Consider the following 27684-nt stretch of genomic DNA (forward strand, 5'->3'; position numbering starts at 1 on the left):
ACAGCACACTTCCTGTACCAATGAACTGCTACACCACAGCAAACGTGGGACGGGGCCTCCAAGCTGTCAGCCGGGAGCCAGACCTCGTCCGTGAGCAGGGCGCGGGGTTAAGTCACAGGCAGCCGCGCGGGCCCAGGCCGTGTAGGAGGGAGGGCAGGCGGAGAGAGGCCGCGGCGCAGGAAGCCACGCTCCGCAGACTCGGACAAAGCCCCGGCGGCCTCCATGCGTCGCCATGGCAACGCGGGGTCCGCGCCCGCCCGGATTGGCCGGGCCGGCGCGCGCGGGGCCTGCTGGGAGAGCACGTCCCCCGCCGCCGCTCCGCCGGTTTGAACTTGGCGGGCCCGATGTGGGCGGCGGGGCGGTGGGGGGCTCCTCTGCCCCTTCCCGACACCCGGTTCCTTGGCCAGTGCAGGTCCAGGTTTCGGCCCTCCTCGGGCTCCTTCTCCGTCCTTATGACGGGCGCCCCGGGGCAGGCGTTGGAGGCGGTGGAGGTGTGCTCGCTGTCGCCGCCGCTGAGCTGCAGCAATTCCACCCTGTCGCTGTTGTCTCCCCTCGGCCACCGGAGCTTCCCGTTTGACGACGACGATGGTGACGGGGACGAAGAGGAAGATGTGGACGAAGATGCTCAGGACTCAGAGGCCAAGGTGGAGAGCCTGAGAGGAATGGAGTTACAGGGGTGCGCCAGGTAAACCCCGCGGCCTCCGGCCTATGCAGCCCCTCTCAAGAATCCTCAGACCCTTCTGAGTACCTTCCTCTGGTGGCCAAACGCCCTTCTGTCTTCTCTCAAGGGCTGCGCAGGCACCTGCATGCACAGGTGCTGCTCCTTTTGGCACATAGAGACCTGGGCCGATTCTTGAGCAGGACCACAGATTTTTCCGTCGTTCTTAATCCTATTTTCCTGAGAATGTGATGATTGCTATAGTCTCACTCGCCACAGAAACACACAGTCTTAAATACAAAATTTTGCTACATTTTCAGGAGTTTTGTGAGTACTCAGAAATCAGATTGTGGACACTAGAACTCTTGTCCAAACCTTAACACCAAAATGTGGTTTACTGCACCTTAGTAATACCTGTAGCTATTTTGAAAAAAATCTGATTGCCAGTGAAGTAGGTTGCAGTAAGCAGTATAGCTTTTATGTTGTAAATAAGGAGATGAAGCAGAGAGGTTAGCAACGTCAATTTTGGCACCCAGAGAGAATGTTCTAAGAATCAAAGAGTCTTAGAATCAAAGGGATTATTAAAGTCATCTTGTTTATGTCTACAATTGTTCATTCAGCAAACATTTGTGCCACATACTAGTCTAGATACTGGGGCCCACAAACAAGATAGACACAGGGTCTACTCTCATGGAATTAAAGCCTAGATCAAGCTGCTCATTTTACAGGTAACAAAACTGTGGCTCAGTTTACAAATAAAAAGTTGAATTCAAAGGCATATGCCTCGTTATTAGCAGAGCTGGGCCTAGTACCAAAGAATACTGATGAAGTTTTCTCTTCCCTATGCTATATGCCTGTTGTTGGGTATATATAGGAGCTTAGGGCCTATCCCTGCAGGAATATATTTTTTTGAGGTAGGCTTAGTAATACAGGTCCACTCTGGGGTAGACTCGTATATCATCTTCAGAAAGCATTTACAGGTTTCTGACTGTCAAGTTGCACAAGGTACGATACAGGAAATCTAAGGCATACAGACAAGAGAAACCATGCTATGGGTTTGTGTATGTATGAGCACCCAGAGGGAGTGAATGGAATATGGAACCATTTGAAGTGACTCATATACACAGTTACAGCAGTGAATCTCTTAAGAGGAGTAAACAGTAAGTACATTGGTAGGAATGGAGATCAGTAATAGTATCCAAGCAAACCACTTGTCCACAGTGGTTGTAGCAGCAAGAAACAGTTTTAGGAGACCATTTCCATGTGGGCCCTTGTATAGATTCTTCAGGACTGAGTTGGTCCCAAAGATTTTAAAAATAAATTTTAAGGCTTTGGAAAATACCTTCTGAAGCTAATCAGCGGGACTAAGCAATGTAGACACAGTTTAGCCACCAAAGTAATGGTGGCCATCGACACTACAGCTCAGCCACTGAGACCTTGCAGTAGCTTCCAAGAGCCAAACCCTGACCAAATGGAGCTCACCATGAGAGAAGCCAGTCCTATTTATGTCAAATCTTAGCCACAGCCCCAGTGAGCTGTTAACACCCCAGGGCTATAGCTGCCTTCCTTATCACACTTCATTCCCTGTCAGTCAAAGCAATAGGTAGGATGTGGTCTGGGAAGAATGCAGGAGTCGTCAGGCCTGTGTGTGGCAAGTGTCAGATGCTGGTGAATCAATGCCTGTTTCCCGCTTCCTAGAGAACAGATAGACGGGGTGACTGTTTTCTAATGCTTCAGAAAACCTAGCACTTCTTTTCAGGAAAGTGTTTAGAATGTTTCCTCATTCCTCCTCTTTACCTCTGATTTTTAGTTGGTGCCCTAGACAGTTCTGGGGTGATGGGATGAGGATAGCAGGCAGCCGAGTCACAGTCCAGCCGTAGTTCTGGGCAGTGAGCATCCTCTCGTGGACCAGGGCATGTACATAGAGCTGTGTGGGATTTTATGCCTTTTTTTCCATCCTCACCTGCCACAGGGATATGCCTGGCAAAATTAAGAGGGTAAGTTTTTGGGGGGATAGACTCAGGCACCAGCTGCATGTGACAGAGATGAGCTCCGGGGCTTTTAGGTGTATAACGCCAAGCTTGGAGGATGCATTGGCCTTCAAGTGCTTTGGACGGGACTGAGATGAAGCTTACAGGTGACTTCAGACAAGATAATAAGTATTTTCCTGGAGTCTTTTATAATGTGCATTGGGCTGACTACTTATTCAGCTTTATCCTGGTTTCTATATCACTCTATCCGTTAGGAAACCTGAGCCTAAACATGTTGGCCATAAACATCTGCTTATCAAGCCTCTCTTGATTATGGGTGGAGCTGCAGGATATGTGCCACACATTTTGAATATATTCGTTAAAAGTGATACAGCAAGAAATTTAATATTTAAAGTATAATTTTAAAAAAATGATCTCACAGATTTCCTCTTTTCAACAAACATTTCTTAGGAGCTGACTATATTCCAGACCCTAAGCTAGACTCTTGAAATGAAAATATGAGTTAAGACATGTCTTCTGTCTGCAAGGAATGCATGGCCTCTGGCAGAGATGGACAAGTGACAGAAAGCCCAGGGCACTTAGTCCAGATTTTTTGCAGAGTTTCAATGTGAGGCAATAAAGATTAATGCCTGAGTTGAATCTTAAAAGGGAGAGTAGGAATTGGCTATACCCCTCCTAGCACTAGTGAACGACACATTCCAAATGCTTACTGAGAGCCCAGAACTGAACTTAGCCCTTCATGCAACAGTACCTGTGAGGTGGCCGCTACTGTTTCCTCCATTTTACAGATTAGAAATGGAGGCTTAGGAAACAGCAGGTAGAGATTCACCCCAAATGTCTTACTCCCTAATCTAAGCTCTTTGGCCGTGTGTGGAGGTGGAAGGAATTTCTGAGTTTTAGGCAGAGCTGCATGGCACGCTCATCAGCCTGCCTCACTTCAGCCAGGCTGAAATGTGGAGTCCGGATCAGCTGTTGGGGGAAGAAGAGGCTGGAAGATAGGCAGGGCCAACTCAAGGGTGTCAGGCTGTGGAGTTTGGACTTCATCTTGAGGGCAGAGGAGCCACGGAGGAACTTTGACATGGGGAGGATGCATTTGGAGGATGAATCAGGCAACTGGAGAATGGTTTGAAGTGGTAGGAGAAAGGGGGTTATGTCCAGGAAGTGGTTGTAGGGTTGGAGAAAAGGAGAATGGCTGGAGACAACTAAAAGAAGTAGGTTGGACATGACAAGGTGATTATATGGGTGTGTGGGGAGGGGTACCAGATGTGGACGAGGAGCAGGAGTCAGAAATCTGGGTTTCTGGCTTGGCTGACTGGCTGGATGTTGGTACTCTTCATCAAGGTAGGATCATAAGAGAAGGAGTAAGATTTTTCTTGGTGGGGAGGGTAGCTGGTGGTGGTAAAAGATGATTAGACTTGTTTTGGGCTGATTGTGATATTTAAGTGGAGCGATCGGGACGGAAATGAAAGTTTGGAGTTCAGGAGAGGGATCTAGCCTGGAGTGACTGATTCGGGCATCACTAGCACCTGGTGATAGTTGGAGCCATGAGAGCAGTTGAGGGTGTTTGGTAAAACTGAGAAGGAAAGATGTATGTAAGAAATAAACAGTACATCAACAGTGTCCCTTCCCCACTAGAATACAAATTCCATAAGGACGTGGGTGAATGAAGAAATAGTGGCAGAAAAAGACAAGTGAACAGAAGCTATGAGCTGGAAAAAGTTGTGCATAGCTGTGGGCGAGGCAGTTGGTTGCCTGAAGCAGGAACGTTAAAGAGACAGAGAGGGGCTGAGTCTCTAATAACCTGATCTTTAGAGCTGCCTTGGGTCCTGAACAACCCTTCTTTCCATGGGTGCTCATAGTTCTGCTTTTCCTGAGTTTTATGAGGCTTGTGTGTCTGGTCAAGGCCCTGTAGTCTTTATGTCTGTGTGTACTCCTAGTATTTCCCCTCCCCTCCTTTCTTTAGCTTGAGTGAGCAGCTGCTTTCCATGTACACAGAAGAGACAGACTGACAGAGGTGCATGGTGCAGGTGGGGACTGTGGTAGGAGATAACCCAGCTGTGCGGGGAGAACTGGCAAAACGGAGTCCACCAGAACATTAAAGAAGACAAGGGCCATCTATTTTTTTTTGTACCTTTTAATTTCAAAATAATTTCAAACTTACCAGAAAAGTTGAGAGAATAAAGAACTTTTGTTCACTCTTCACCCCGAATCCCTCATTGTGGCCACATTGGCTTTATCCTCTCTATGGATAGACACATTCTTTCCTTTGTGAACTATTTAAGGAAGGAAAAGGGAAAAAGTCTGCTCCAAGATCTGACTAGGATCATGTGTTTAATTAGTTGTCCAAGTACAAGATTTTTAAGAATAAAAAATTGTCATTCAGACAGGTGCCCTGGATGTGGTAACCCACATGCCAGTAGATTTTTAAATAATATGATTTTAGAAGATGCAGGAATTCAGAGACAGTCTGAAGGATAAAACTGATGGAAATATTGGACTTCCTGTTCATGATTTTTCAAGTGTATATTTATATATAATTAATTCATGTATATTTATATGTAAAATATTAAAATATATTAATATTTATATTTATATTTTTTACATATAAATATACATGAATTCATTCACAGTACTGTAAATGTATCATGGAATTTGGCTTTTATTGTACAGCTCAGTGATTTTCACTGTTAACCCAAAGAGTTTTGAGTACAAACGCTATCATATCCTCTCTTTTGTAATAGTGCATTTGAATCCGAAGATAACCAAGAAGAACAGAAACAGGTGCTCTTACCAGAAAGCAGCCTGACGCCATGGGAAGTATGGTTTGTTGGCAAAGAAAAAGTAGAACGTGACCGTCTGCAACAGAAGGCCCTGGAGGTAAAACTAGTCTTCCTGTTTAATCCACGAGCTCACAAAGTGGAGCTGCTGTCGAAATTAAAATGTTCATGTTATTATACCAGAAATTGACACAACATTGAAAACTGACTATACTTCAATAAAAACAAAACAAAACAAAACAAAACGTTCATGTTATTCCTCAAAACAAAGTTTTTGCATTACTTTGTATCAGTTTGCTATATCAATTTTAATAATTTATTGTAGAAATAGTATATGTTAATTATAAGAACACCTGGAAAGCACAGCTAAGCATAATTAGGAAAATTAAAAACTCTAATCCCATCCCCTGAAGATAACCATTTTTAATATTATCTCATGCAGCCTTCCAAATGTTCGTCTTCATAAATTTTTAAAAATGTACATATATGTCCTTATGTAGACACATAGACACATACAGTGGAGTGTCACCATATGTACATTTAACAAAAGTAAATTCCCCTGCATACACTTGGTAAAACTTTTAAGAGAGAAGAGAAACAAAAATTGAAATAGAGACAGGAAATCTACCCCCTTTTCACTCAGAACACGTGCCGTAGGGTGAGTTTGTGCTGGGAGATGGGAATCCGCTGGGCTTTCATGGGTTTTCGGTTTCTCTGTGCCCGCTGCCTCGCTCGTGGACATTTGTGTATTTGTGATTCTCTCTGAACTCTCACTCTCCAAACTCAAAAAACAGTTTGAGATACATTTTCACAATAATCTCTTATTCTTTGAATTCATACTGTTTGCTGTTTACAACCTAGCAACCAAATAGGTTTGGATACTTTGGCATCCTCCAGTATGCAGACTCACTGTCTGAAGTGAGTCTGCCTTCCCAAACAGAACCCACGTAGATTTGAGTGGTGAGGGGTACGTTGTTTTTAATGAACAAGGTCACTGTTTTGTAACCTGCTTTTCTCTGCATATTACATTATTAATATATTTCTATATCACTAAATATTTTTACATCATCATTTAAAAATGACTGGCTAAGATTACTAAAATATATTTAAAATATGTTAAATATATAATAGACTATAGTTAACTATTTCACTATTGTTGGATATTTCAGTTTAATCTGTTAGTATCCCTGTTGCCATAAAAGTCCTTGGAACTAAAGCTTGACTCTCCGTGATCTTCCTTGGAATAAATTTTCCATTTCAGTTTTTTTTTAATTTTTTTTTTAATTATAGTCAGTTTACAATGCTGTGTCAATTTCTGGTGTACAGCATAAAGTTTCAGTCATACATATATTCGTTTTCATATTCCTTTTTGTTATAGGTTACTATAAAACATTGAATATAATTCCCCATGCTATACAGTAGAAACTTGTTGTTTATCTATTTTATGTATAGTAGTAGTTAGTATCTGCAAATCTCCAACTCTCAATTTATCCCTTCCCACCCCGTTCCTCCGCATTCCGTTCCGTTTCAGTTTTGAAGCTAGTTTTTCTTTCTGTGATGGGTTTCTATCCAGGTAGACAGTCTTGGCATGATTCAAATGACTGTAGAAACCAGTACATTTTGCTGTTTCCCTATTGCATGATACTTTGTATTTTAAAATACAAATTTATTCCTGGAAAAGTGCACAGTAGTACTTCTTTCTACTTAGAAGGGCACAGGGTTTGAGAAAGACCTATGGTTTGACGTCAGGCAGACTTATTTAAACTTTTACACTTTGGTTTCCACATCTGCACAATAAGGATAGGATAATACCTGGTCACAGGGTTTTTAGAGGGTTAAATGAGGCTGGTATGTTTTTGTTATTGTTACTGATATCATTGCTAGTCATAGTCTTTTTTTTAAGTTGAAGTATAGTTGATTTACAATTTTGTGTTGGTTTCAGGTGTGTAACAAAGTGATTCAGTTTTTAGTATATGTGTGTGTGTATATATGTATATATATTCTTTTTTAGATTCTTTTCCATGATAGGTTACTACAAAGTATTGAATATATTTCCCTGTGCTATACAGAAGGTCCTTGTTGTTTACTGATTTTATATATAGTAGTGTGTTAATCTCAAACTCCTAATTTATTCCTCCCTTCCTCTTTGCTAGCCATAAGATTGTTTTCTATGTCTGTGAATCTTTTTCTGTTTTGTAAATAAGGTCATTTGTATCATTTTTTTTAGATTTCGCATATAAGTGATATTCTGTGATATTTATCTTTTTCTGTCTGACTTACTTCACTTAGTATGATAACCTCTAGGTCCATCCATGTTGTTGCAAATGGCATTTCATTATTTTTTATGGCTGAGTAGTATTCCATTATATATATATGTGTACTGTTTGTATATTTTGGAGATTAATCTCTTGTTGGTTGCATCATTTGCACATGATTTCTCCCATTCTGTAGGAGAGAACAGACTAATGCTGGAACATACAAAATGTTCAGCCAGTTAGTTCATTTCAAAATGCAGCTCAGTCCCCTCTGGTCACCCACACTGTATGCTCTAGGGGTTCCCCTTAAGAGGGCTGCATGATCCTTCTGTTGTGGCAGACTGACTACGTGGACAGTCTAGTAGGCTTCGTTGGCCCCTCACTCGGCTGGTTGCCAGGCCCTGCCTTTTGCAGCTGCTGCTGGCCACTGGTGAGCTGGGCCTGGTCTGCCAGTTGCAGAACCCTATGTGGCCCTGGGGCTAGTGCTAGCTTGCTGGTGGGTGGAGTCAGGGTCCTGAAGACTCTTGGGCTGTTGCCCACCCACTGGCAGTTGAGCCAGATCCCGGGGTTAGTGCTGGACTACCAGCAGGCAGAGCAGCCTCCTGGAGTCTGCCTACAGGGCCCAGGGATTCCAGAGCTCGTTTCAAATCATGGGTGGGTGACGGGCTGTCCCTGACACAATAGGGGTGGGATTGGCTGTGTCCTGCGGGTTGTGTTAGCCTGGTAGTGGGTAGGGCCAGGGCCCAGCTGGTCCCATGACAGAGTTTGGCCTGCTGTTGCTGGACTCAATCCTCAGGCCTCTAGACTAGTCTAGAGGTTTGTGCAGGCTTCCTGGTGGGAAGGATGAGTGCCTCCCCACTGGTGGGTGGAGCTGGGTCTTGGCGCATGTCTGGAGGTGGCTGTGGGCTTAGGAGGTCTCTTGGTAGTCTGCCTGCTGAAGAGTGGGGCTGTGTCCCTGTCCAATTAGTTGTTTGGCTTGACATGCCGGCACTGGTGTCTATAGGCTGTTGGGTGGGGCCAGATCTTGGCCCTAAGGTGCCAAGATGGCAGCCACCAGCAGCTCACATGGCTAAACGCCCCCAAGTATGTCTGCCACCAGTGTCCATGTCCCCAGGGCAAGCCAAAGCCACCCCACCCTCCACCCCCCAGGAGACTTTCCAAGACCAGAAGGTAGGTCTGGCCCAGGCTCCTGGAGCAAATTACTGCTCTTGCCCTGGGTCCTGGTACACATGAGATTTTGTGTGCACGCTTTAAGAGTGGAATCTCTATTTCCCCCAGGTCTCCTGCAGTTAAACCCTGCTGGCCTTTAAAGCCAAATGCTCTGGGGGCTCAACTTCCCTGCCTGGACCCCCATGCTGGGGAACCTGATGTGGGTCTCCGAACTCTCAGCTCTGTGGGAGAAACTCTGCATTATTCTCCAGTTTGTGGATTGCCTGCCCCGGGGCATGGGATTTGATATAGTCCGCCCCTCCTACCCGTCTCCTTGTGATTCCCTCTTTAGGTCTTTAGTTGTAGAAGACCTTTGCTGGCAGGTTTCAGTCCTTTTCATCGTCAGTTGTTCTGCAGATGGTTGTGACTTGGTGTGCTTGTGAGAGGAGGTGAGCTCAGGGTCTTTGTCCTCCACCATCTTGGCCGCTCCCTCCAGTCATACCCTTCTTAAAGCTTTTTCATTTATTTTCAGAATTAGTGTATATTGTTGAGACCCCAGATTCTTACTTCTCTTACCTCAACCTCAAAGTTTAATGTTACTTAATCCATTATTTAGTTCAGTAGCTTTCAAAATACTTACTCACAGTGAGAAATCTACTTTGCTTCGTGTTACATACAAATGCATACATATCTGTAATACCTGCTTACATACATATCTGAAATAATATCTTAATTTTGTGCAGAACCTTGTAATAGTCTATTTTTTTCTTTTTCTTTTTCTTTTTTTAAGGCTGGTCATAACCTGTAAATTGGTTTTAGACCACAGTTAGGGAAACAGTGATCTAGTGAGTCAGTGGTAAAGTGGAGCTCTGTTTATGGTACTTAGCTTTACCTCTGGCCCTATTAGGAATCACTTTTTATGTTAAGAAAAGGAGGGCCACTCAAGTAATTTTGGAGTCAGCATCCAATAAAAAGTTAATTAAATTACAGAAAATTATAAGGAACCTTGGGCTTTGGAGTTCACAGAACAAGGCTGAAATTCTAGCCTTGCTATTCTAACTCTGTGACCTGGAAAAGCTGATTAACTTCTCTGAACCTCAGTCTCTTCGTCTATAAGCCACGTGGTAGAGAGGCCATGGTAGAGTGGTTAAAAGCATATATTCTTGAGCCGTACCTTCTGGATTCGAAACTCGGACTGTGGGTTTTTAACCTCTCTCTGCCTGGACTGTCAGTGAAAGGGGAGAGTAACATTCACCTCATAGTGTTGTGGGGACTAAGTGAAGAGCAGGGATGGCCTAACATGCAGGAAACACTCAGTGTAAGTTAGCTGTTGTTATGTGTTAAAGGAGATGATAATAACTACTAAGGATTTATTTTGAGAACAGACTAAAATATGAAGTCCCCGCCACAATGATTAAGCATGTAGCAGAGTATAATTGGTTGAAAGATTAAATCCTTTTCATGTATTTAGTAGTTTGACATTTCTTAATGGCTACATCATTACTTAACTCTGAAGCAATTAAAATATTTTCGTGTGAATCTTCCCGGATCAGTCATGCCAGGGATATCATAACATATGGGTCAGCTACTCACTTTGGTATAAACTTATTTTGAGCTATTATGGTATTCACATTTTTTTCATGCCTTTCTCTTTGTTTTATTTCCTCAGTCATGCTTTCCTTATTTCTCTGTCCTTATTTACTGTATTCTCTAATTTGTTTATAAATCATACCATTAAAAGCACAGATTTTTAACCATAAGGAACAATTCATCTCAGATCTCTATGAAAGCATGAGAGCCAGGAAGTAACTTTGCCAAGGCTGCAGTTAGTGGCAAAGCTGGGACTAGATACCAATTTTTTTGACTTTCAATTTATTTATTTTTTCCACAATACCAAGATGAATTTTAGAAGTAAATGAGTCAGACTTAGTATTTAATTTTGAATTTACCCTGGCTTTCTTATTTTCTTCCTTGAAAACTTAAAGGAAAATTTAAAGGACAGTTGAGTCATTAAAAAGATCATCCTTGCTCATAAATTTGTGTTCAGCAACAGATATTTAGATTTGTTTCAGCTATCTCTATAAGATTGAGTTAAAAATTATTTTAACCCATCAAAATCATGTTTATGGTCTTTTTACATTTGTAACTATGTTGAGGTGATAAACATGGTAAATATTAAACATTATAGTATTGTGAAAAACTAGCATGTTGGTTTTGTAGAGCATATAGTTTTTACTTTAATTTTTATTATTTAAAAAAAATTATTTAGCAGACTGCCCTAAATTCTCTACAGCCTTTGGCTAATTTTAATTTTTAACATTTGCTTTAATATTTTAGTATGGTCTGTTTTAAATTATAAAAATTATCTAATATGTGAATAATACAGGTGCTCCCCCCCCATCATCTTGCCTTTGACCATTTCATTCATCAGCCCTTAAAGAAGGAATAGGGCAGGATACAGAGCTAGTGAAACTCAGAACTGTTCAGTTTTTCTCATTGTTACCTTCAGTGGTAAAATATTCTTTGAAAGTTGGCAAAAGCTATTGAAATACAAATGCATGTTTAGTATCCTCTTTAGATTTTGGTTTTCTATAATCAAATGTTTACTCTGGGAAAATAGCTGTAATTCTGTTGAAATTCAGTGGTTACCAGAAGACGACAGAGGGGCCTTGTGAGAGAAGGCTCCAGCTGTGTCTGGAAGAGGCTTGCCTTGGTGGAGAACAGATGGAGGCATTCAGGGTAGGAAATTCTGAGAGGGGCCAGCCTTGGAAGGGAGGGTTGTTTCTCAGAATGCGATGTATATTCTAAGGTAGCAAATTACTTGAACAGACTTCCTAAGATTAGAGCACTGTTTGGGTCAGTGGTGGCGTTTTCTAGGTACTTCGTCTTTAACTCTTATGTCGACATTAACTAAAATTTGTGAACCATGAAATAGGAATACAAAGACTGATTTTTTTTCTGACTTTTGAGTTTGTATGAAGAATCTTAAAAGCGTATATAAATGTAATCAATCATATCTTTAGTTGTATATTTAAATAATTTCTTTTCTTGACGATAACATTTAGGACTATTTTGGAAAATTGGTGGTCAAATCTGTATCTAACTTGTCACACACACAATACGCGCACACACCCTTCATCTTTTTCCAGTTCCTTCCTTTTTCATCTCCTTCCAGCTCATATACTATGGCCACCTCCTAGTCATTCTCCCTCAGAATAGTTCTGATCCCTTCAAATGGAGTCTTCAACCTTTATCATTAAGAGTTTTAAATACCCCTTTTGCCATGTATTCCTGCTTCATAGTGTTTAATTTACTCTGCCTGTCTCAAGAGACCTTTTCCTTCTAGTTAGTACCACACTCTAATTTCTCGTCACCCCTCCCCTCCCCCAGTCTCTCCCTTCTAGTCCAGCATCTCCTCACTGCTCCTCTCATGGTGCTCATTTTGACCACCCTGGATCATGCTCTTTCTCCTCTAGTCGCCCCTTCCCTTTCTTTCTCCAAGCTCCTGTTCTACACAGTACCTCACAATATAGAGCTTAATTCCTTTGTGTATACAGGACCAGATTAGATCAGAGACTTCTGGGATTTCATCCCAGCCTCTCATTTCTCACTGTCTTTATAGTAGGTGCTCCATTAAAAAAAAAAAAAAAGTCTTAAGTGAATAATCAAGGAATGGCAGCTGCAGAGGTAATGAAGAATCCTTTTAAAACCAAGATGGCGATTTTACTTTGGGAGGATGGAAGGAGTGTAGTGTTTAAAAGTTGGAGGACTTTCTGAATGAGGGCAGCTGTTTTCTATGCAGCAGGAATTTAGGGTGAGAGGTCATGGAAGACAGGTATCCTGCGGCCAGTGGTTGTAAAGTGCACAAGGTATGTTCTTGGTGCCGGGTCTTCTCTTCATTCCATTTAATCCCCTGGAGTTGGCTGAGTTGAAAAACTGTCCTCCCCATCACCACCCATGCTCAGTAGGCAGGTCTCTGGGAAAGGGAGGCATGGCGATGAGGAGTGAGGTCCAGTGGAAGACATGTGAAAAGTATCCAGTTGCTAGTATCTAAGGAGGGAGAAGAAAAATAACCAGTAATTATGGTAGGAGAGTCCAAGGAGTCTAGTTTGAACAGCATTCTCAACTAATGCAGTAATTTAACTGATGAGTGACAGAGTGGTGGCATTCAGCTTGTAGTTTTATTTGGCCATACTTTCCACATTCTTTCTCCTGAGGAAATGCCCAAACGTGTAGATTCGAGTGACAGCAAGGCAGTTAAATAATCTGGGATATGAATGTGGTTTTGTTTTACACTCCAGCAGCTATAAAATCAGTGAAGAAAAACCTAGATTCTTGTTTTCCCTACAGAAAATGGAACGACTTCTTTACATTTCTTCTTTGGTGTAACTCTGAATTAAAAGTTTAATTTAGGGATTATTTAATTCCTATCCTTTATCTTCATCAAGAATCAAGAAGCTTTTTAGAACTGTAAAAAAAAAAGTTGCAATTCTCTTGAGCTTCTGCCAGTAGTATACAGTGATGCCAAAATTTATGTGTGGGAAAGTTGATTTCAATGAGGGTAATTTAGCTGAAGTTTAGTCTAAGAAACTAGTGTTTTGCTGCCAAGCAATTATTTGCATTTCTAAAAAATGACTTATACTTTTTAACCAATGCTTTCTTTTCATCATAGACTAGTTACTTAAGTAAGCTATTGTCAGTAATGGTATATTTTCCATAAAGCAAACTATATTCTTGTTTAATTTGGTTAACCTCAGACTTGAAAAATAAGTGATTTGAGTACCTCTATTAAATGTTGCCTTTTGTTTGAATAAAATCCACAGGAATTAAATCAACAGCTAGAAAAAAAGAAAGAAGTGGAAGAACGTGAAAAGAGAAAAATAATTGCTGAAGAAAAGCACAAGGAGTGGGTTCAGAGGAAGAATGAACAGGTGAGGAGGATGAAAATGCATGTGCACACTGACATCTCCTTTGCAGGGTCTTCCCACAGCTCCTCATCATCACCTGGGTTTTTCTCATTTGCTCTTGGAGTCTTTCTTCTCTGACCTGATTTTTTTCCTACCCTCATGGACATGTATCAAGTCCGTCTTTTGCCCTTTGCTCTCGCTTCTCTCCTTTTCCGTCCTGTGGCTTCCACTCCTGTCTGGCTGCACGTCGTCATGAAGTCTGTATCTCCAGACCTAAACTCCCAGAGTCTTGGATTGTCATCTGTGAGGTTGGCAGGCACCACTAGGCCTGCAAATCTGAAACAACCCATTTTTGTCCACTCTTTTCCGATAGAACCATCGTCCTAACGCCTTGATTTCTGAGCTTAGTACTGATGTTAGTCATCACCTCAGTCACGTAGGCAGAATCAGAAGCCAAGTCTGTCCCCTGTCTGTAGTCATCCCTGCCTTTCCTTTACAATCACCGCTCTCCTGTTTGTGATCTCTTCGTCCTGTCTGGTCTCATTACGTTTTTCAACTCATTTATTGTTTATTTCCCCATACTGGAATGTAAGCTCCATAAGGGCAGGGATTTATGCCTCTTGTTCAGTTATCCAGCAGCTAGATCAGTACCTGCCACATAAAAATGCCCCCACATATTTATTGAATAAGTGGCTTCATCCTCTGTGTCCTTGCCAGACTAATCTTGCTAAAAAGTCAAATGTCTTTCCCTGGTTTGAAATATATTTTTCATGATTCCACACTGTCCTCTGAATGATGTCTGAACAGTCTAGCCTGGTGGGCTAAACACCTTCCACTCTCTGCTCCTGAGCCATGTCTCCTTCCACCTGTGTTGCCCTTCACTCCACGCTCTCGGCTTCTGACTGGCATCCTTTGGGGAGCAGTCACACTCAGGATAAGCATGGCCCATCTTCTTGTAGTATTAGTTTTGCTGGAAAATTTTGAGAGGAAAAATGTCAGTTTTGTATTAAAACCAGCACAGATACTCCATTAAGGAGTAGAAAATAAATTTTATATATTATTTTTAAGGTACACAATAGATTTCAAAGAAATTGTGGGCTTTGGACTGCACTGCTCAGTGCCCAAGGATGTGTGTTCATGAGAAATTTTGAGAACACCTCCATTCTGTTTCTCACTTCCTTTTTTTTGTTGTATGATATTTCCTTAGTTTGGGATCTCATCACATGGTCCATCTTACCTTTTCTTTTATTATCCAACTCAGAGTATTTCCTACATGAAACATTCACTGATACATGCTGGAAACTCACTCCTTCTCTGAATCCTTGTTTAACTGATGTCACTTTGTCATAATACTGCCTTGTTTTATGTCTGTATTTTGTTGCTATTTTGTATTATGCACATGCCTTCACTTCCCTTGCAATTTTAAGACTCTTAAGGATAGGAATTATTTTTTATATTACTTTTTATCCATTGCAAGATTTAATATAATGCTTTGTAATACAGTAAACATTTGTTTTTGGAATCAGTGAGTGAATGGATAAATGTATTATCTTCCTTTCAGTTTTATTTATTTTTATTTATATTTGGGGGTGGTAATTAGGTTTACATATTTGTTTATTTTTAGAGGAAGGGATTGAACCCAGGACCTGTGTATGCTAAGCATGCACTCTACCACTTGAGTTATGCCCTCCCCATACCTTTCAATTTTAATACATTCTTGTATTGGGTCACAAATTAGAAATTTAAAAAATACTTATCTTGTCATTTGTTTTCTGTTGTAATTTTTTTTTTGCAGATTAGAATGGTTCTGCTTTTATTATTTTAATCTAATTTGATGAATTTAGTCAAAGGTTTAAATTTTAAGACAGAAATTTTAAATTAATTCTAATTTTTGATTCCTAACTATTATTGAATGCAGTACCCAGTGACATTAAGAAGAGAACCTTGTAAATAATTTCAGTAAATTGAAGATAACATAGTTTTCTTCATCCAGGTAGTATAAGAAAGAAATTGGCTAGATGTGCATATGTTATAACCATAAATGTATTTTTTTACTTCAGAAGTAAATTATTATTTTTATGTTTGCTACATCCCATAATACAAGAAAGAGTTCTTTGTGAATAAATGCCACAATCAAAATAAGCCTGTGTGACCACTACCAAGCTTTGGGTGATACTTTTTTTTTATAGCTATAAAATAAAATAGTTTTGCATGTATTGAATACTATGCTCTCTCCTCTAAAAGCTTCTTATCTTCTGACTCCATTAAGCTTATTTTACCATGCCAATCAGACATGGCTGTTGTTTGTCTAAGACAGTAGAGATGATATATTCTGTTTTAATTACTGGCGGTAGATCTAATCCAATTATTTGAGGAAAAATTTTCTTTTGGAGGGAAATGGCTTGCCCTGACATAAATCACTAATTATCGAAAGCAAGATTCCATAAAGTTAAGAAGGGTTTTGAAATGAACCCTGAGAATTAAATTTACTTATTCTGCAGAATTCTTGTGCATGCTAAGGAATAATTGATTACTCTCATTTTTTTTGTTCTTTGGGACCTATCAGGTTTCTTACTTCAGTCTTGGTTACATTTACCTCTATTTGTAAAGACTGCTCCTCTGGTTCTTCTCTGCCTGTCTGGCATCTAGCTTTTTTCTCCTCTGTTTACATTGCACGGTGTGTGGTCCTCTGCTGCCTCCAGCTTCAGTCACATTTCAGCTATATCTGTGGCGTTCTTTTCTCTAAGTCATTTCCACTGTGTTCTATCAAAAAATTAGACAAAAAGAATTTATGTATCCATTAGCAAAACTAGTTTCTTATATTACAACTGTAAATTGTTCAAGCCTTTTCAAATAAATGGCTTGTCTCCTCTGGTGCTCTTACATCTGTGCTGCCGTCCAAATCCAGTTTTTAGATTTGCTTTGTTCGGTGTGTCATCACATATTTTGTAAAAGAGCATTTGCCTTAATATTTTTTTAAAAAATGCTATTTAAAAGTAAAGTGATTTTTAATTCTCAAACCATGGAACTACTTTTTTTAATTCAAAAAAAATTAACTCCAATCAACAAAGCATATGATTGATAACACTGTTATCAGTGCATCATTTATGCATTCAGCACTTTTATTATGTGCCAGGTACTACTGAAGGAACCAAAATAGAAATTCAGAAACTTTTAGTCAGTTGTTTTGTTACTTTCCTTTAGTTGCAAGAAACTAAGTTTCCCTCAGGGCATCATTTTTTAAAAAAGGGGAATTTATTGTTGTGCTGTGTGTGGTGTAGAGCCGGAGTGCTGGACAGTCTGAGGCCGCTGAATGGCTGGCTGCTCTCAATCCTGCTGTCCTTCCTTCTGCTAACTAGAGGCGTTCTGCTCTCTCTTCTGTAGTTTAAATCCTGCAGAGCTGTCTGAGCTTTCAAATTCAACTTCATTGAGCTATCATTTATGTACAAAACACACCATTTTCAGTGGGATTAGGTTCGACAAGCTTCTGTCCCTTTACAGCCGCCATCATGGTCGAGATAGAGAACATTTCCTTCACCCCCACACCCCACCCCCACCAAGCCCAGCTCCAGGCAAACCAGAAAATCTGCTTTCTGTCCCTGTCAGTTAGATTTGCCTTTTCTAGAATTTCATATAAATAGAATCATAGAATATATATTATTACTCTGTGTCAGGCTGCTTTTGTTTTAAAATTTCCTGATGTTTCGTGTCTTAAGATTGTTCCTTTTTATTGCTGAGTAGTATTCCATTATGTGGAATGCCACAAATTGTTTATCTAGCAACTAGTTGATGCATAATTGGGTTGTTTCCAGTTTGGGGATATTATGAGTAAAATTCTATGACCACTTATGTACAAGTCTTTTTGTGGACACTTGTTTTCATTTCTCTTGGGTAAATGCCTAGGAGCTGAATTGCTGGGTTGTATGGTAAGTATGTATTTAACTTTATAAGAAATTGCCAAACTGTTTTTTAAAGTGCTTGTGCCATTTTCCATTCCGAAAGTTCCAAGTGCACCACGTCCTTGCCAGATTGTCAGTCTTTTTCATTTTAAGTCATTCTAAGTGTGTATAGTATGCTGTTGTTGTTTTGCTTTTCAGTTTCCTGAGATCTAATGATATTTAGCATCTTTTTTGTAAGCTTATTCTGCTAGTCTACTAGGGCCGCCAAAACAAAATACCAGACTGAGTGGCTTAAACAACAGAAATTAATTTTCTTAACCTCTGGAGACAGACAGTCCAAAACGAAGATGTCTGCAAGGTATGCTTTTGCTTCTGTCCTCTCCCCTTGGCTTGCAGATGACTCTCCATACCCTCATGTGCCCTTTGCTCTGTACATGCCCATCCCTATGTCTCCTCCTCTTCTTATTAGGACACCAGTCCTATTGGATTAGGGCCCCACCTTTAGGACCTTAATTATCTCTTTAAAAGCCCTATCTCAGAATACAGTTACATTGAGGATTAGTGCTTCAATGTAAGAATTTTGGTTGGACGCAGTTCAGCCCATAGCAGTATTGACCACTTCTACTTCTCTTGGGGTTTTTGTTTGTGTTTATATATTCCTTTGAGTCCTGTCACATATATGTATTGTAAATATTTCCTCCTGTTTAATTTTTTAATGGTATTTTTTAGAGGGCAGAAGTTTTATATTTTAGTTACATTCCGTATTTCTGTTTTTTCTTTTATAGCTTCTGGGTTTTGTGGTCTACTGAAGAAATGTTTTCCAGTGCCAAGGTTGTAAAAATATTATTCACTGTTTTCTTCCAGAAATTTTATAACTTCACCTTTTACCTGTATGTATATTTTTGAGTTAATTTTAATGTAGGGCCAAGGTTCTTGGGTTTTGTTTGTTTGTTTGCATATGAATATCCAGTTGTTCCAACACTGTGTGTTGAAAAGATAGTCTTTTCCCTATTCAGTTACCTTGGCATTTTTATTTAAAATCAATTGACCATACATAGGTGGGTCTATTTTTGGACTCTCTTCTGTCCCTTTGATCTACATCCTGTGCCAGTACCACACTAGTTGGATACCATAGCTTTATACAGTCATTCTTGAATTTATAATTTTTCTAATTAAATAGTGTTCATCCTCCATCTTTTTTCTTCTATTTCAAAATTGTTTCAGTTTCTCTGCATCCTTCCATATGCAGGTTAAAATCAGCTTATCATTTTTCCTAATTATGCTTGCTGGAATAGTGCCTGATACTACTGGGATTGCATTCAATATGTAGATTATTCTACAAAATATGCTATCGTAATAATACCAAAGAATAAATCTATAAATATGATTTTTCTGTTTGTTTAGGTCATCTTTATCTCAGTAATGTTTTTTAGTTTTCAGTGTACAAGGGTAGTATATATCTTTTGTTTCTTTTTCTCTGTTTTCTCAAATAATTCATGTAGTACTTGGTATTATTTCTTCCTTTAATGTGTTATAGAGTCTGCCAGTGAAGCTGTTGGGGGCTGGAGTTTTCTTTGTGGGAAAGTTTTTAATTCTGAATTGTTTTTACAAGTAGAGGTTCATTCAGTTACCCTATTTCTTCTTGAATCAGTTTTGGAAAGTGGTATATATGAAGGAATTCTGACATGTAAGTTAAATTTATTGGCATAAAATTGTTTTCAGCATTCTCTCATATGTGTATGATCTCTAGTGATATGCCACTTACCTTCTGTGTGACCTCTAGTAAATTACTTAACCTCTCTTAGCCTTAGCTTCCTCATTTTTAAGATGAGATCTTAATAGTATCTTTCTCCTATTGTGGTTATAAGAATTAATTGACACAGTACATACATATAAAGTGTACAGAAGAGTGACAGGCAGAGTTAGTACGGAATACATGTTAGCTGTTAAAACTGAAAACAGCATAGGGGCCAGATGACTCCTTGTTGATGAGCTTGTAGAGGAGTCTCATGACTCAGACAGAGATTGAGTGAGATATGCTCCAGGATCCTTTTTAATCTTGTGGATTTTCTGACTGTCGGAAGTACTTAAATTCCAGTATTATTTCAACGGATATTGTGTTCTCAGCAAGAAAGGATGGATTTCTTTTGGCAGCTGTTGACTGCCCAACAAGAGGGAAATGTAGCAACTTGGGGAATGACTCGGGCTTTGATTTCTAAGACTTGCCTTTCCTGCACAGCCCTGGAATATGTTGTATGTAACTGATGTTTGTTACTTGGGTCTTATTGAAATTGTTTATTATTAACGTATTCTACAAGATGCTTTCAAAGGAAGAATTTCTAGTCTTGGCTCATATTTCTTTGCTCCATGAAGGGTGATGTATATGGCATTTGTATTGCATGCACTTTATTTATGCCTTGCAGATTATTTTCTAAACCTTTGATAGAAAGAACTAGCCATGTCATTGGTTATTTAGAATTTAGCTGTAGATTATCTTTTGAATGAGAAGAGGAAAAAAACATTGCATTATAAAGGCTCTGTCAATTTTTTTCTGCAGAGGGCCAGATAAATATTTTAGGCTTTGCGAACAACACGGTCTGTTGCAACTTTTCAACTTTGCTGCTGTGTTGGAAAAGCAGCCATAGACAATAAATACCTAAGTAAATGTGTGTGGCCACATTTCAATAAAACTTTATTTACAAATACAAGTGGGTGGTCTGCACCCATATTTGGTCTGTAGGCCATAGTTTGCCAACCTTTCATCTAAGACTTATAAGAATTATTTAGCCAGAGATTTGTCTGTGCCCTTAAAGCAGTATTTAATAGGCCAAAACATTTATTTGTCCTCTGTAACTCACTGATGGTGAAGATTTATCCAGCTATTCATATTAGCAAACTGTCTGGGAAATGTGTACATAGGTGGCTCCTATTTTAGACTGAGGGTAAACATCTGTTAAAAAAACACTAAGATTCAGGATGGTCTAATAGATTGTAATTTCTGCTCACTAAATTATTCAGCACCTACTGTTTACTCAGCACTGTCCCAGGCTCTGAGTGTACTTCATTGAGCAAGATCTTTATTACGGCCATTATGAGATGTATACTCATGTACTCAAGCGATAGACTAAAATTGATCAGGTAGTTGCAGGTAGGTTACACATTTTCATAAGCCACGTGGTGTCAACCACTATGTTACCACCTATTTTAAGAAATAACTGAAGTTTAGAAAATTATTGCATATAACACTCCTTCCTAATGCAAGGATAATTACAGATATTCCAATTAAAATTTCTTCATTTTCATTTAAGAAAAGAAAAGAAAGGGAACAAAAAATTAGTAAAGAAATGGAGGAAAAAGCAGCAAAGGAACTGGAAAAAGAGCATTTGCAAGAAAAAGCAAGGGAAAAATATCAAGAATGGTTAAAGAAGAAAAAAGCTGAAGAATGCGAGAAGAAGAAGAAAGAAAAGGTATTTTTACTAAAGTGATCAGCTGGAATGCATGACTTTGGCGTTCATATGTGCCAACTCTATTGTATAAAAGGTCTCTAATAGAAAATTGACACTGTCTTAGCACAACGTGAATACACGCAGCCGTCCCTACCTGTTATACTGTGATACAGCTTCCGAAGTGAATGTGCGTTTCTGAGTTTCTTAAGTTGAGAAATACTAATAAGCCTATGATTTTTTTTCAGTCAGGTTCAAACTTACTGTTGTTTATGCTTTCAAATATTATTTAGTACACTTTTGTGGGAAGTTTTATAACATTATAAATTACTGTTGTGTTTTAAAACAGCAAATTGCTTTTTTCTTCTTGGGTTTAATGTCTTATGGTTGAGAGGCAGCCACCTTCATATCACATCCCTGATCATGTTCAGCTTTGCTCACTATGGAAACGTGATCCAGTGTTTATGATCAGTAAGCCGCTGGGATGGGAGCTACTTGGAAAAGAGTCAGTAGAATTTGAATGAAATTTTAGTTACAGAATATTCTCGGAGATTCTTTGGTCTTGTCATTTGAAGGAAAAAGAAAAACAACGGCAGGCTGAATTACAGGAGAAAAAGGAAATAGCAGAAAGAAAGTTTAAGGAATGGTTGGAAAATGCGAAAAATAAACCTCGTCCAGCTGCAAAGAGCTATGGTTATGCCAATGGAAAACTTACAGGTTGGTTTTTATGTTATGTGGCTTACATAAATACGGTTTGCAGGAGCAAATATTATACATTAGGTTTCCTTTTGACAGAAATAGAAACGTGTAAAAATCATTTTTCTTTCAAATTACTATTTTCTGGAAGATTATAATATACTGTGTTCCTGTGGAGCCACCTCAAATTTGTTGTCTTTCTCTAAAATCAGATACATTTTAAAGGCAATAGCAGCAAAATTGCACAGTAATGATGTCTGACGTTAAGAAACAAGTAAAATTTTCTTACATTCCTTGGCTCTTTAAAGCCTTAATTGGGATATATTTAAGGGGTCATCTTCTCCCCCTGCTTCTGACCCTCTCTGAGGCAGAGCTCCCAGTGTCTGGCGCGTCCTCTCTGCAGGGTGGAATACGAGGCAGCACGTGAAGCAGACAAAACTGGCTGGCCCTCAGGCTCGGGCTGGTTATAAATGGTTATAAATGGCAATGCAGGTTTTCCTTTGTACTTCACGGTGGAAGCTCATACCTCGCTGACAGCTGCCTTCACTTGTTTAAGTGATTTATTATTAAAAATACTCCCATTCTGTTTTGTTCACACAATAGAACATATTCCAGACTTTGTTTTGACCATCTTGGTGAAGTGTGTGTTGACATATCTGTGCAGTCAGAGTGGGTTGCCTGTGTCTGAATGACACATTCCTGCTGTCAGGATGTAGGCCTCTCCTGCGTGTCACAGAGGTCATCCGTCACAGCTACCGAGCATCGTCTGCGCCTTTTTTTTTTTCTTTCTTGTTTGGAAAAAGAGTCATAAGAGTGGTTTTAACCAAACAATTGGATAATAAAGTTAAAACTTAGGTGGCAATATACATATTGACTAGAAGTTAATTGCTGAAATAATGGCTTATTGTCCTAAATTTTTTGCATTTTAATGAATTTTATTCTAGTAAACATTTGTCTGCAAATGTGCTACTGCTCTTGATAATCAAAATTACAGTGATATTATGAAATCTGATTAATTTGAGTGACAGTGAGTTAGAATTTCAGTGGTTCACTCTTTTTGCTGTAAACTTTAGTTGTCCAACTAGGGGAAACTAGTACACAAACAGTGGTTTCCCAGACTAGTTAAGAAAAATAAAGATTTTGTTCAGTTTAAGGGTTCTAAAATTAATTTCTTACTAAAAATTTTTATGAGTTTTTATTTATATAGATTTTAACATTAACCTTCAAACTTTTAAAATCATCACTTATATTTTAAACTTTACTGCAATAGTTCCTGTATTTGAAAAGTATTACTTGTTTGAAAATATTTACATTCAAGTTTTAAATGAGTCAAACTGGTTTATCAGTGATATTTTGCCCTTTAATATTTTAACATTTTTCTAAGAATTTTAAAATAAGTAGTCTTTTTGATCTCAAGAAGTTTTCTTGTTTTCTTCTGATTGTTTAATAATTTTAGGTTTCTACAGTGGAAATTCTTATCCAGAACCAGCCTTTTATAACCCAATTCCATGGAAACCAATTCCTATGCCTCCTCCCAAAGAAGCAAAGGCTCTGTCCGGGAAGAAGACTAAAAGGCCCGTGATAAGCCAGCCACAGAGGTCTTCCTCACTGGTAACACATAAAGACAGAAGCACCCTTTGCCTTGGAACTCTGTGCAGAATACAAAGATAGTAGGCGTGAGCAATTCCATGCTGTTACCTGGAGCTATTTAATTTTAAAATCAGAAATTAGTTTTTACTGCTTAGTCAGTAGCTCAACATTTAATTTGACTATCGACAGGTTCAAATTTTTGCACTTGTATAGGGTTAACTGAGGAAGATATTTTATACATTTTTATAAATGCTTTAAGGTTGATCTTGGCATATTGTTTTACAGGATAAGTGACTGAATCTCTAACAATTGTGTTTGCATTTAGCGTGTATTAAAACTACCCCTCTACTATTAATAAAACTAACAATTTGTCATGTGTTTTTTCATACTATATGTTGTTTATGTTTACGAACATAGTAAGATTAAATCATTCAAACAAGCATTTCTGAACTACATGCTGAGGATAATTCTTAGAAGAATCTAAACGGATTAGAATCCCAGAATAATCAAAAACAGTCTCTGTTGATGACTTTTGGTATATTTTTCCCTGTGTAAATATTTTGAATCACTAACTGGAGGCATGTTTGGTAACAGGGAAATGAGGGTTGGGTTTTTGAGAGGAAAATTTAAAAACATTTTGGGCTCACAGTCTTAGATTGATATGTAATAATCTTGAGATACTAATAATATTTTGCTGTACTTTGCACAAATACTTACACATTATAATTAGATTGCTAATTTTGAAATTAGAAATATCAGTGCATTCTTTTTAATGTTTAATTTTCAGTGACTTTTGAACTGAAGTTGAAATCAAAAAGCTTATTAATAAATATATGTTAAGATAGTAGATCAAAGGATTACTAAAATAGCACTCAGCACTTGTTATTAAATTTTAAAAGTCTGTATCTTTTTTTAGGGGGCCATCAAGAAATGAAAATTTGTTGTGGCAATATAAAGTCCTGTGAGTTCATTTAAAAATGATTCCTATTTAGAATATATTCCATGTTTCTGCGAGGTTAGTCTTCTGCCAAGCTTCTGGTGCTTAACCTATGGTGGTGTTGATCAACACTAGGAAACAGCAGCAGGATCTCTGAAGGCTATTCATTTCACCAGAAGTCTCAGAAAATTCACTTCTAAGCAGAGAAGAGTTTGGAAGCAGTCGGTTGGGTTTACTGGGTCAAAATATTGGTGAGATTTAGAGGCCTACCATCTTTCTCAGAACCTCTTAGATACGGTGAAGCTGTCAGGTGATCATTCTACTTGAGCAAATTTACTTATACAGAGAGAATGTAGAATTTGCCAGGGTAGCAATAAACTTGGGTAGAAAAAACTGTGTATATGGGCCTGTGTTCCTAGGGATTTTAGATAAACTTTTTATATCTAAAACATCTTCAGTTTCACACAATGGATTAAGTCATTTAGGCAGCTTTCAGCTGTAACCATAATGCTAATTAGACATTTCATTCAATCAGTAATTAATTAGTTTGACCAATGTTAGTTAAACTTTTACTTTGTGACAGATGTTATGCATATTGATTTAGGAATTTGAATGGTATGTTTCTTTAATTCAGAAACCATTTACAGCCTTGCCAGGAAAACATGTAATAGAATAAAAGCTATTATAATACGCTATACTTAACATCAAGCTCAGAGTTCATCTGGAAAGATAAGAGATAGTTCACCCTGAGAAGGGATTAAGAAAGGCTACAAAGAGGAGGTGACATTTGAGTTGGTGAGAGATAAGCAGGGATTTTCTAGTCGGTTACGAGGCTGCCCACACTCACGTGCACGTAGTGAGGAGTAGCTGAGAGAGAAGCAAGGGTCAGAGTGAAAAGGCTCTGTGTGCCGCAGAGTTTGGACTGCATCCTGCTCGCTTGTGGTGCCCGTTTCTCTTCCTCAGTGATGTTATTTTTAAAAGATTTTGACTACCAAACTTTATTATTTAAATTCCATTTTTGTTAATCAAAGACTTCTTCAAACCAGTCAATACACATATTACTGGGAGGTTAGTGTTTTTAACCTGAATAAGTTTCTCTGAAAGTCAAGATACTGGGTATTATAGGCATTACAAACTATATTAACAACATGTGAAATTTCTATTGAAGTGTAAAAAATATCTCTTTGACTTCTACTGCTCTATTGGAACTGCTCTAAAATATCTAGATTACCTGTAATGTCAAATCCATCATCTGCTAGAAAGAACACAGGTGTTACAGACCTGAGTGTTACAGACCTGAGTGTATGTATCCTGGCTTTATGTCTACTGATCTGGAAGGTGCCTCTGGTTTTTCAATGTTCAATACCTTATCTATATTAGAAACTTATCATGAGTTAAATAATAAGTGGAAGTACCTAAAAATGCAAGTTTGTTTCTTTTTTTGTATAATGATAGTTCTGATAAGATGTACCAATATTTTTTCTTCAGTGATAATTGATTTACATAACTGACCTTGGATAGCATACTAACTTTTTTAAAAATTCGCATTCTTCTTTATTAAAGTATAGTCAGTTTACAGTAACAAATCTTGACTGATAGATCACAAATAAGTTAGCTTGTCAGTGCTTGGGGTGGGTTTCATTTACCCCTGTGATAAAACAGCGTGAATACTGTTGTTTTCTCTTTTTTTCAAATTGAATCAATAAATATTTATTGAATACCTACTATGTGCTGGTTAGTATTCTAGAGGCTGGAGGTTCATCTGTGAATATGAGAGGGTCCCTGCTCCCCGTATGGGCCCTTATATGACAATGATAGGAAACATGTATTAAACATGTAAGCAAATAATTTATTTGGCTCTAGGTGCTGTAGAGAAAATAAAACAAGGTGTTGGGATAGATAGTGACTGGGTGGAGGCGAGGGTCCACTTCTCCAGATGGATGGGCTTCGCTGAGTTGATAACATGCAGCTGAGCTAGCCTTGCTAACTTTGGAGACAGAGGCTTCCACTTAGAGGACAACAGCCAGTACAAAGGCCCCAAGGCAGAAGTGAGTTTGGTGTGTTTGAAGAGAGGTTGGAGTGGCTGGAGTGGAGAGAGCGATGGAGGAAATAGGAGTCAAGGTTGGAGAGTCGGGCAGGGTGAGAGCACATATAGTCATGAGTTCAGCACTTCACACTGTATTCTAATTGTATTAGGAAGCCTTTGGAAGGTTTGAAGAGGGAATTGATAAAATCTGGCTTATACTTTGAGATTACTCTGGCTGTGTGAGGAAATTGGCTTGTTGGGGACAAAGAACAGAAGCAGGGAGACTCCTGGGGGGATTTTGAAGTATCCAGGAAAGACATCATGATAGTTCAGATTAAGGTGGCAGCAGTGACATGGTAAGAAGTAGAAATGTGTTTGGAGTGTATTTTGGAGGTGTAGCAAACGAGACTGCTAACATTTGGATGTCAGGTTAAGGGAAGGAGGAAAAATCAGATAGAACTTTTAGGTCTGATCCACTGAATGAATGATGATAACTATCACAGTATCAGAAGAGGCAAGAATTTTACCATGGAGAAAAGATAGCTTCTTCAATAAGTGGTGCTGGGAATACTAGACAGCTACGTGTAAAAGAGTGAGATTAGAACATTCTCTAATACTGTATACAAAAATAAACTCAAAATGGATTGAAGACCTAAATATATTAAGACTGGAAACCATAAAACCCTTAGAGGAAAACATAGGCAGAACACCCTTAACATAAATCACAGCAATGAGGTTTTGGATCCGTCTCCTAAAACAAAGGAAATAAAAGCAAAAATAAACAAATGGGACCTAATTAAACTTAAAAGCTTTGGTACAGCATTGAGAAAACAATAACGATAACAATCCCTACTAAATGGGAGAAAATATTTGTAAATGATGTGACAGATAAAGGGTTAACATCTAACATATATAAACAGCTCATACAACTCAACTTAAACAGAAAACCAACCCAATTTAAAAAATGGGCAGAAGAAGTGAATAGACATTTTTCCAAAGAGGCCATGCAGATGGCCAACAGGCACATGAAAAGATGCTCAACATTGCTAATCATCACAGAAATGCAAATCACATCCACAATGAGTTATCACCTCACACCCATCAGTATGGCTACCACCAAAAAGAATACAAATATCAAATGTGGGCAAGGATGTGGAGGAAAGTGATCCCTTGTACACTGTTGCTGGGAATATAAATTGGTGCTGGCACTGTGGAAAATGGTATGGAGGTTTCTCAAAAAAGCTAAAAATAGAACTACCAGCAATTCCACTCCTGGGCATATATCCAAAACAAACAAACAAAAAACACTAATTTGAAAAGATCCTCGCACCCAAATATTCATAGCAGCATTATTTA

General features: G+C 38.9%; 1 protein-coding gene and 2 long non-coding RNA genes across 5 annotated transcripts in view; 2 read left to right on the forward strand and 1 right to left on the reverse strand.

Moving 5' to 3' along the window:
* Positions 1 to 20: 20 nt before the first annotated feature.
* On the forward strand, positions 21 to 26027 carry CCDC34 (coiled-coil domain containing 34). 2 transcript variants are annotated; one of them, XM_010964748.3, is made up of 6 exons: positions 21 to 685; positions 5391 to 5526; positions 13654 to 13761; positions 20945 to 21103; positions 21655 to 21796; positions 23232 to 26027. In XM_010964748.3, the coding sequence occupies exons 1-6, from the start codon at positions 21 to 23 to the stop codon at positions 23444 to 23446; spliced, it is 1425 nt and encodes a 474-aa protein (XP_010963050.2). In that variant the 3' UTR covers positions 23447 to 26027. The 2 variants fall into 2 exon arrangements, with proteins under 2 accessions (XP_010963050.2, XP_010963051.2); XM_010964749.3 differs by lacking the exon at positions 20945 to 21103.
* LOC123619576 (uncharacterized) overlaps positions 5560 to 27684 on the reverse strand; it is a 68233-nt gene continuing 46108 nt past the window's right edge. The window contains exons 3-5 of one of the 2 annotated variants that reach the window (XR_006728224.2): positions 16334 to 16500; positions 13614 to 14707; positions 5567 to 12880 (exon numbers count right to left, since the gene is read on the reverse strand). This is a non-coding gene — a long non-coding RNA (uncharacterized LOC123619576). Of the gene's footprint in view, positions 12881 to 13613; positions 14708 to 16333; positions 16501 to 27684 lie in introns of both variants that reach the window. The other variant, XR_006728225.2, reaches the window with a different exon arrangement.
* LOC141578849 (uncharacterized) lies at positions 16467 to 18467 on the forward strand. The gene is made up of 2 exons (XR_012509640.1): positions 16467 to 17994; positions 18422 to 18467. It is a non-coding gene; the product is annotated as an uncharacterized LOC141578849 (long non-coding RNA).

This window comes from Camelus bactrianus, chromosome 10, assembly GCF_048773025.1.
Source record: "Camelus bactrianus isolate YW-2024 breed Bactrian camel chromosome 10, ASM4877302v1, whole genome shotgun sequence".
NCBI classification, from domain to species: Eukaryota; Metazoa; Chordata; class Mammalia; order Artiodactyla; family Camelidae; genus Camelus; species Camelus bactrianus.

Coding starts and splice junctions, on each gene's coding strand:
- CCDC34 (XM_010964748.3), top strand. CDS start 21: ATGAACTGCTACACCACAGCAAACGTGGGACGGGGCCTCCAAGCTGTC. Junction 686..5,390: donor GAGTTACAGGGGTGCGCCAG/GTAAACCCCGCG, acceptor CTTTTGTAATAG/TGCATTTGAATCCGAAGATA. Junction 21,797..23,231: donor TGCCAATGGAAAACTTACAG/GTTGGTTTTTAT, acceptor TAATAATTTTAG/GTTTCTACAGTGGAAATTCT.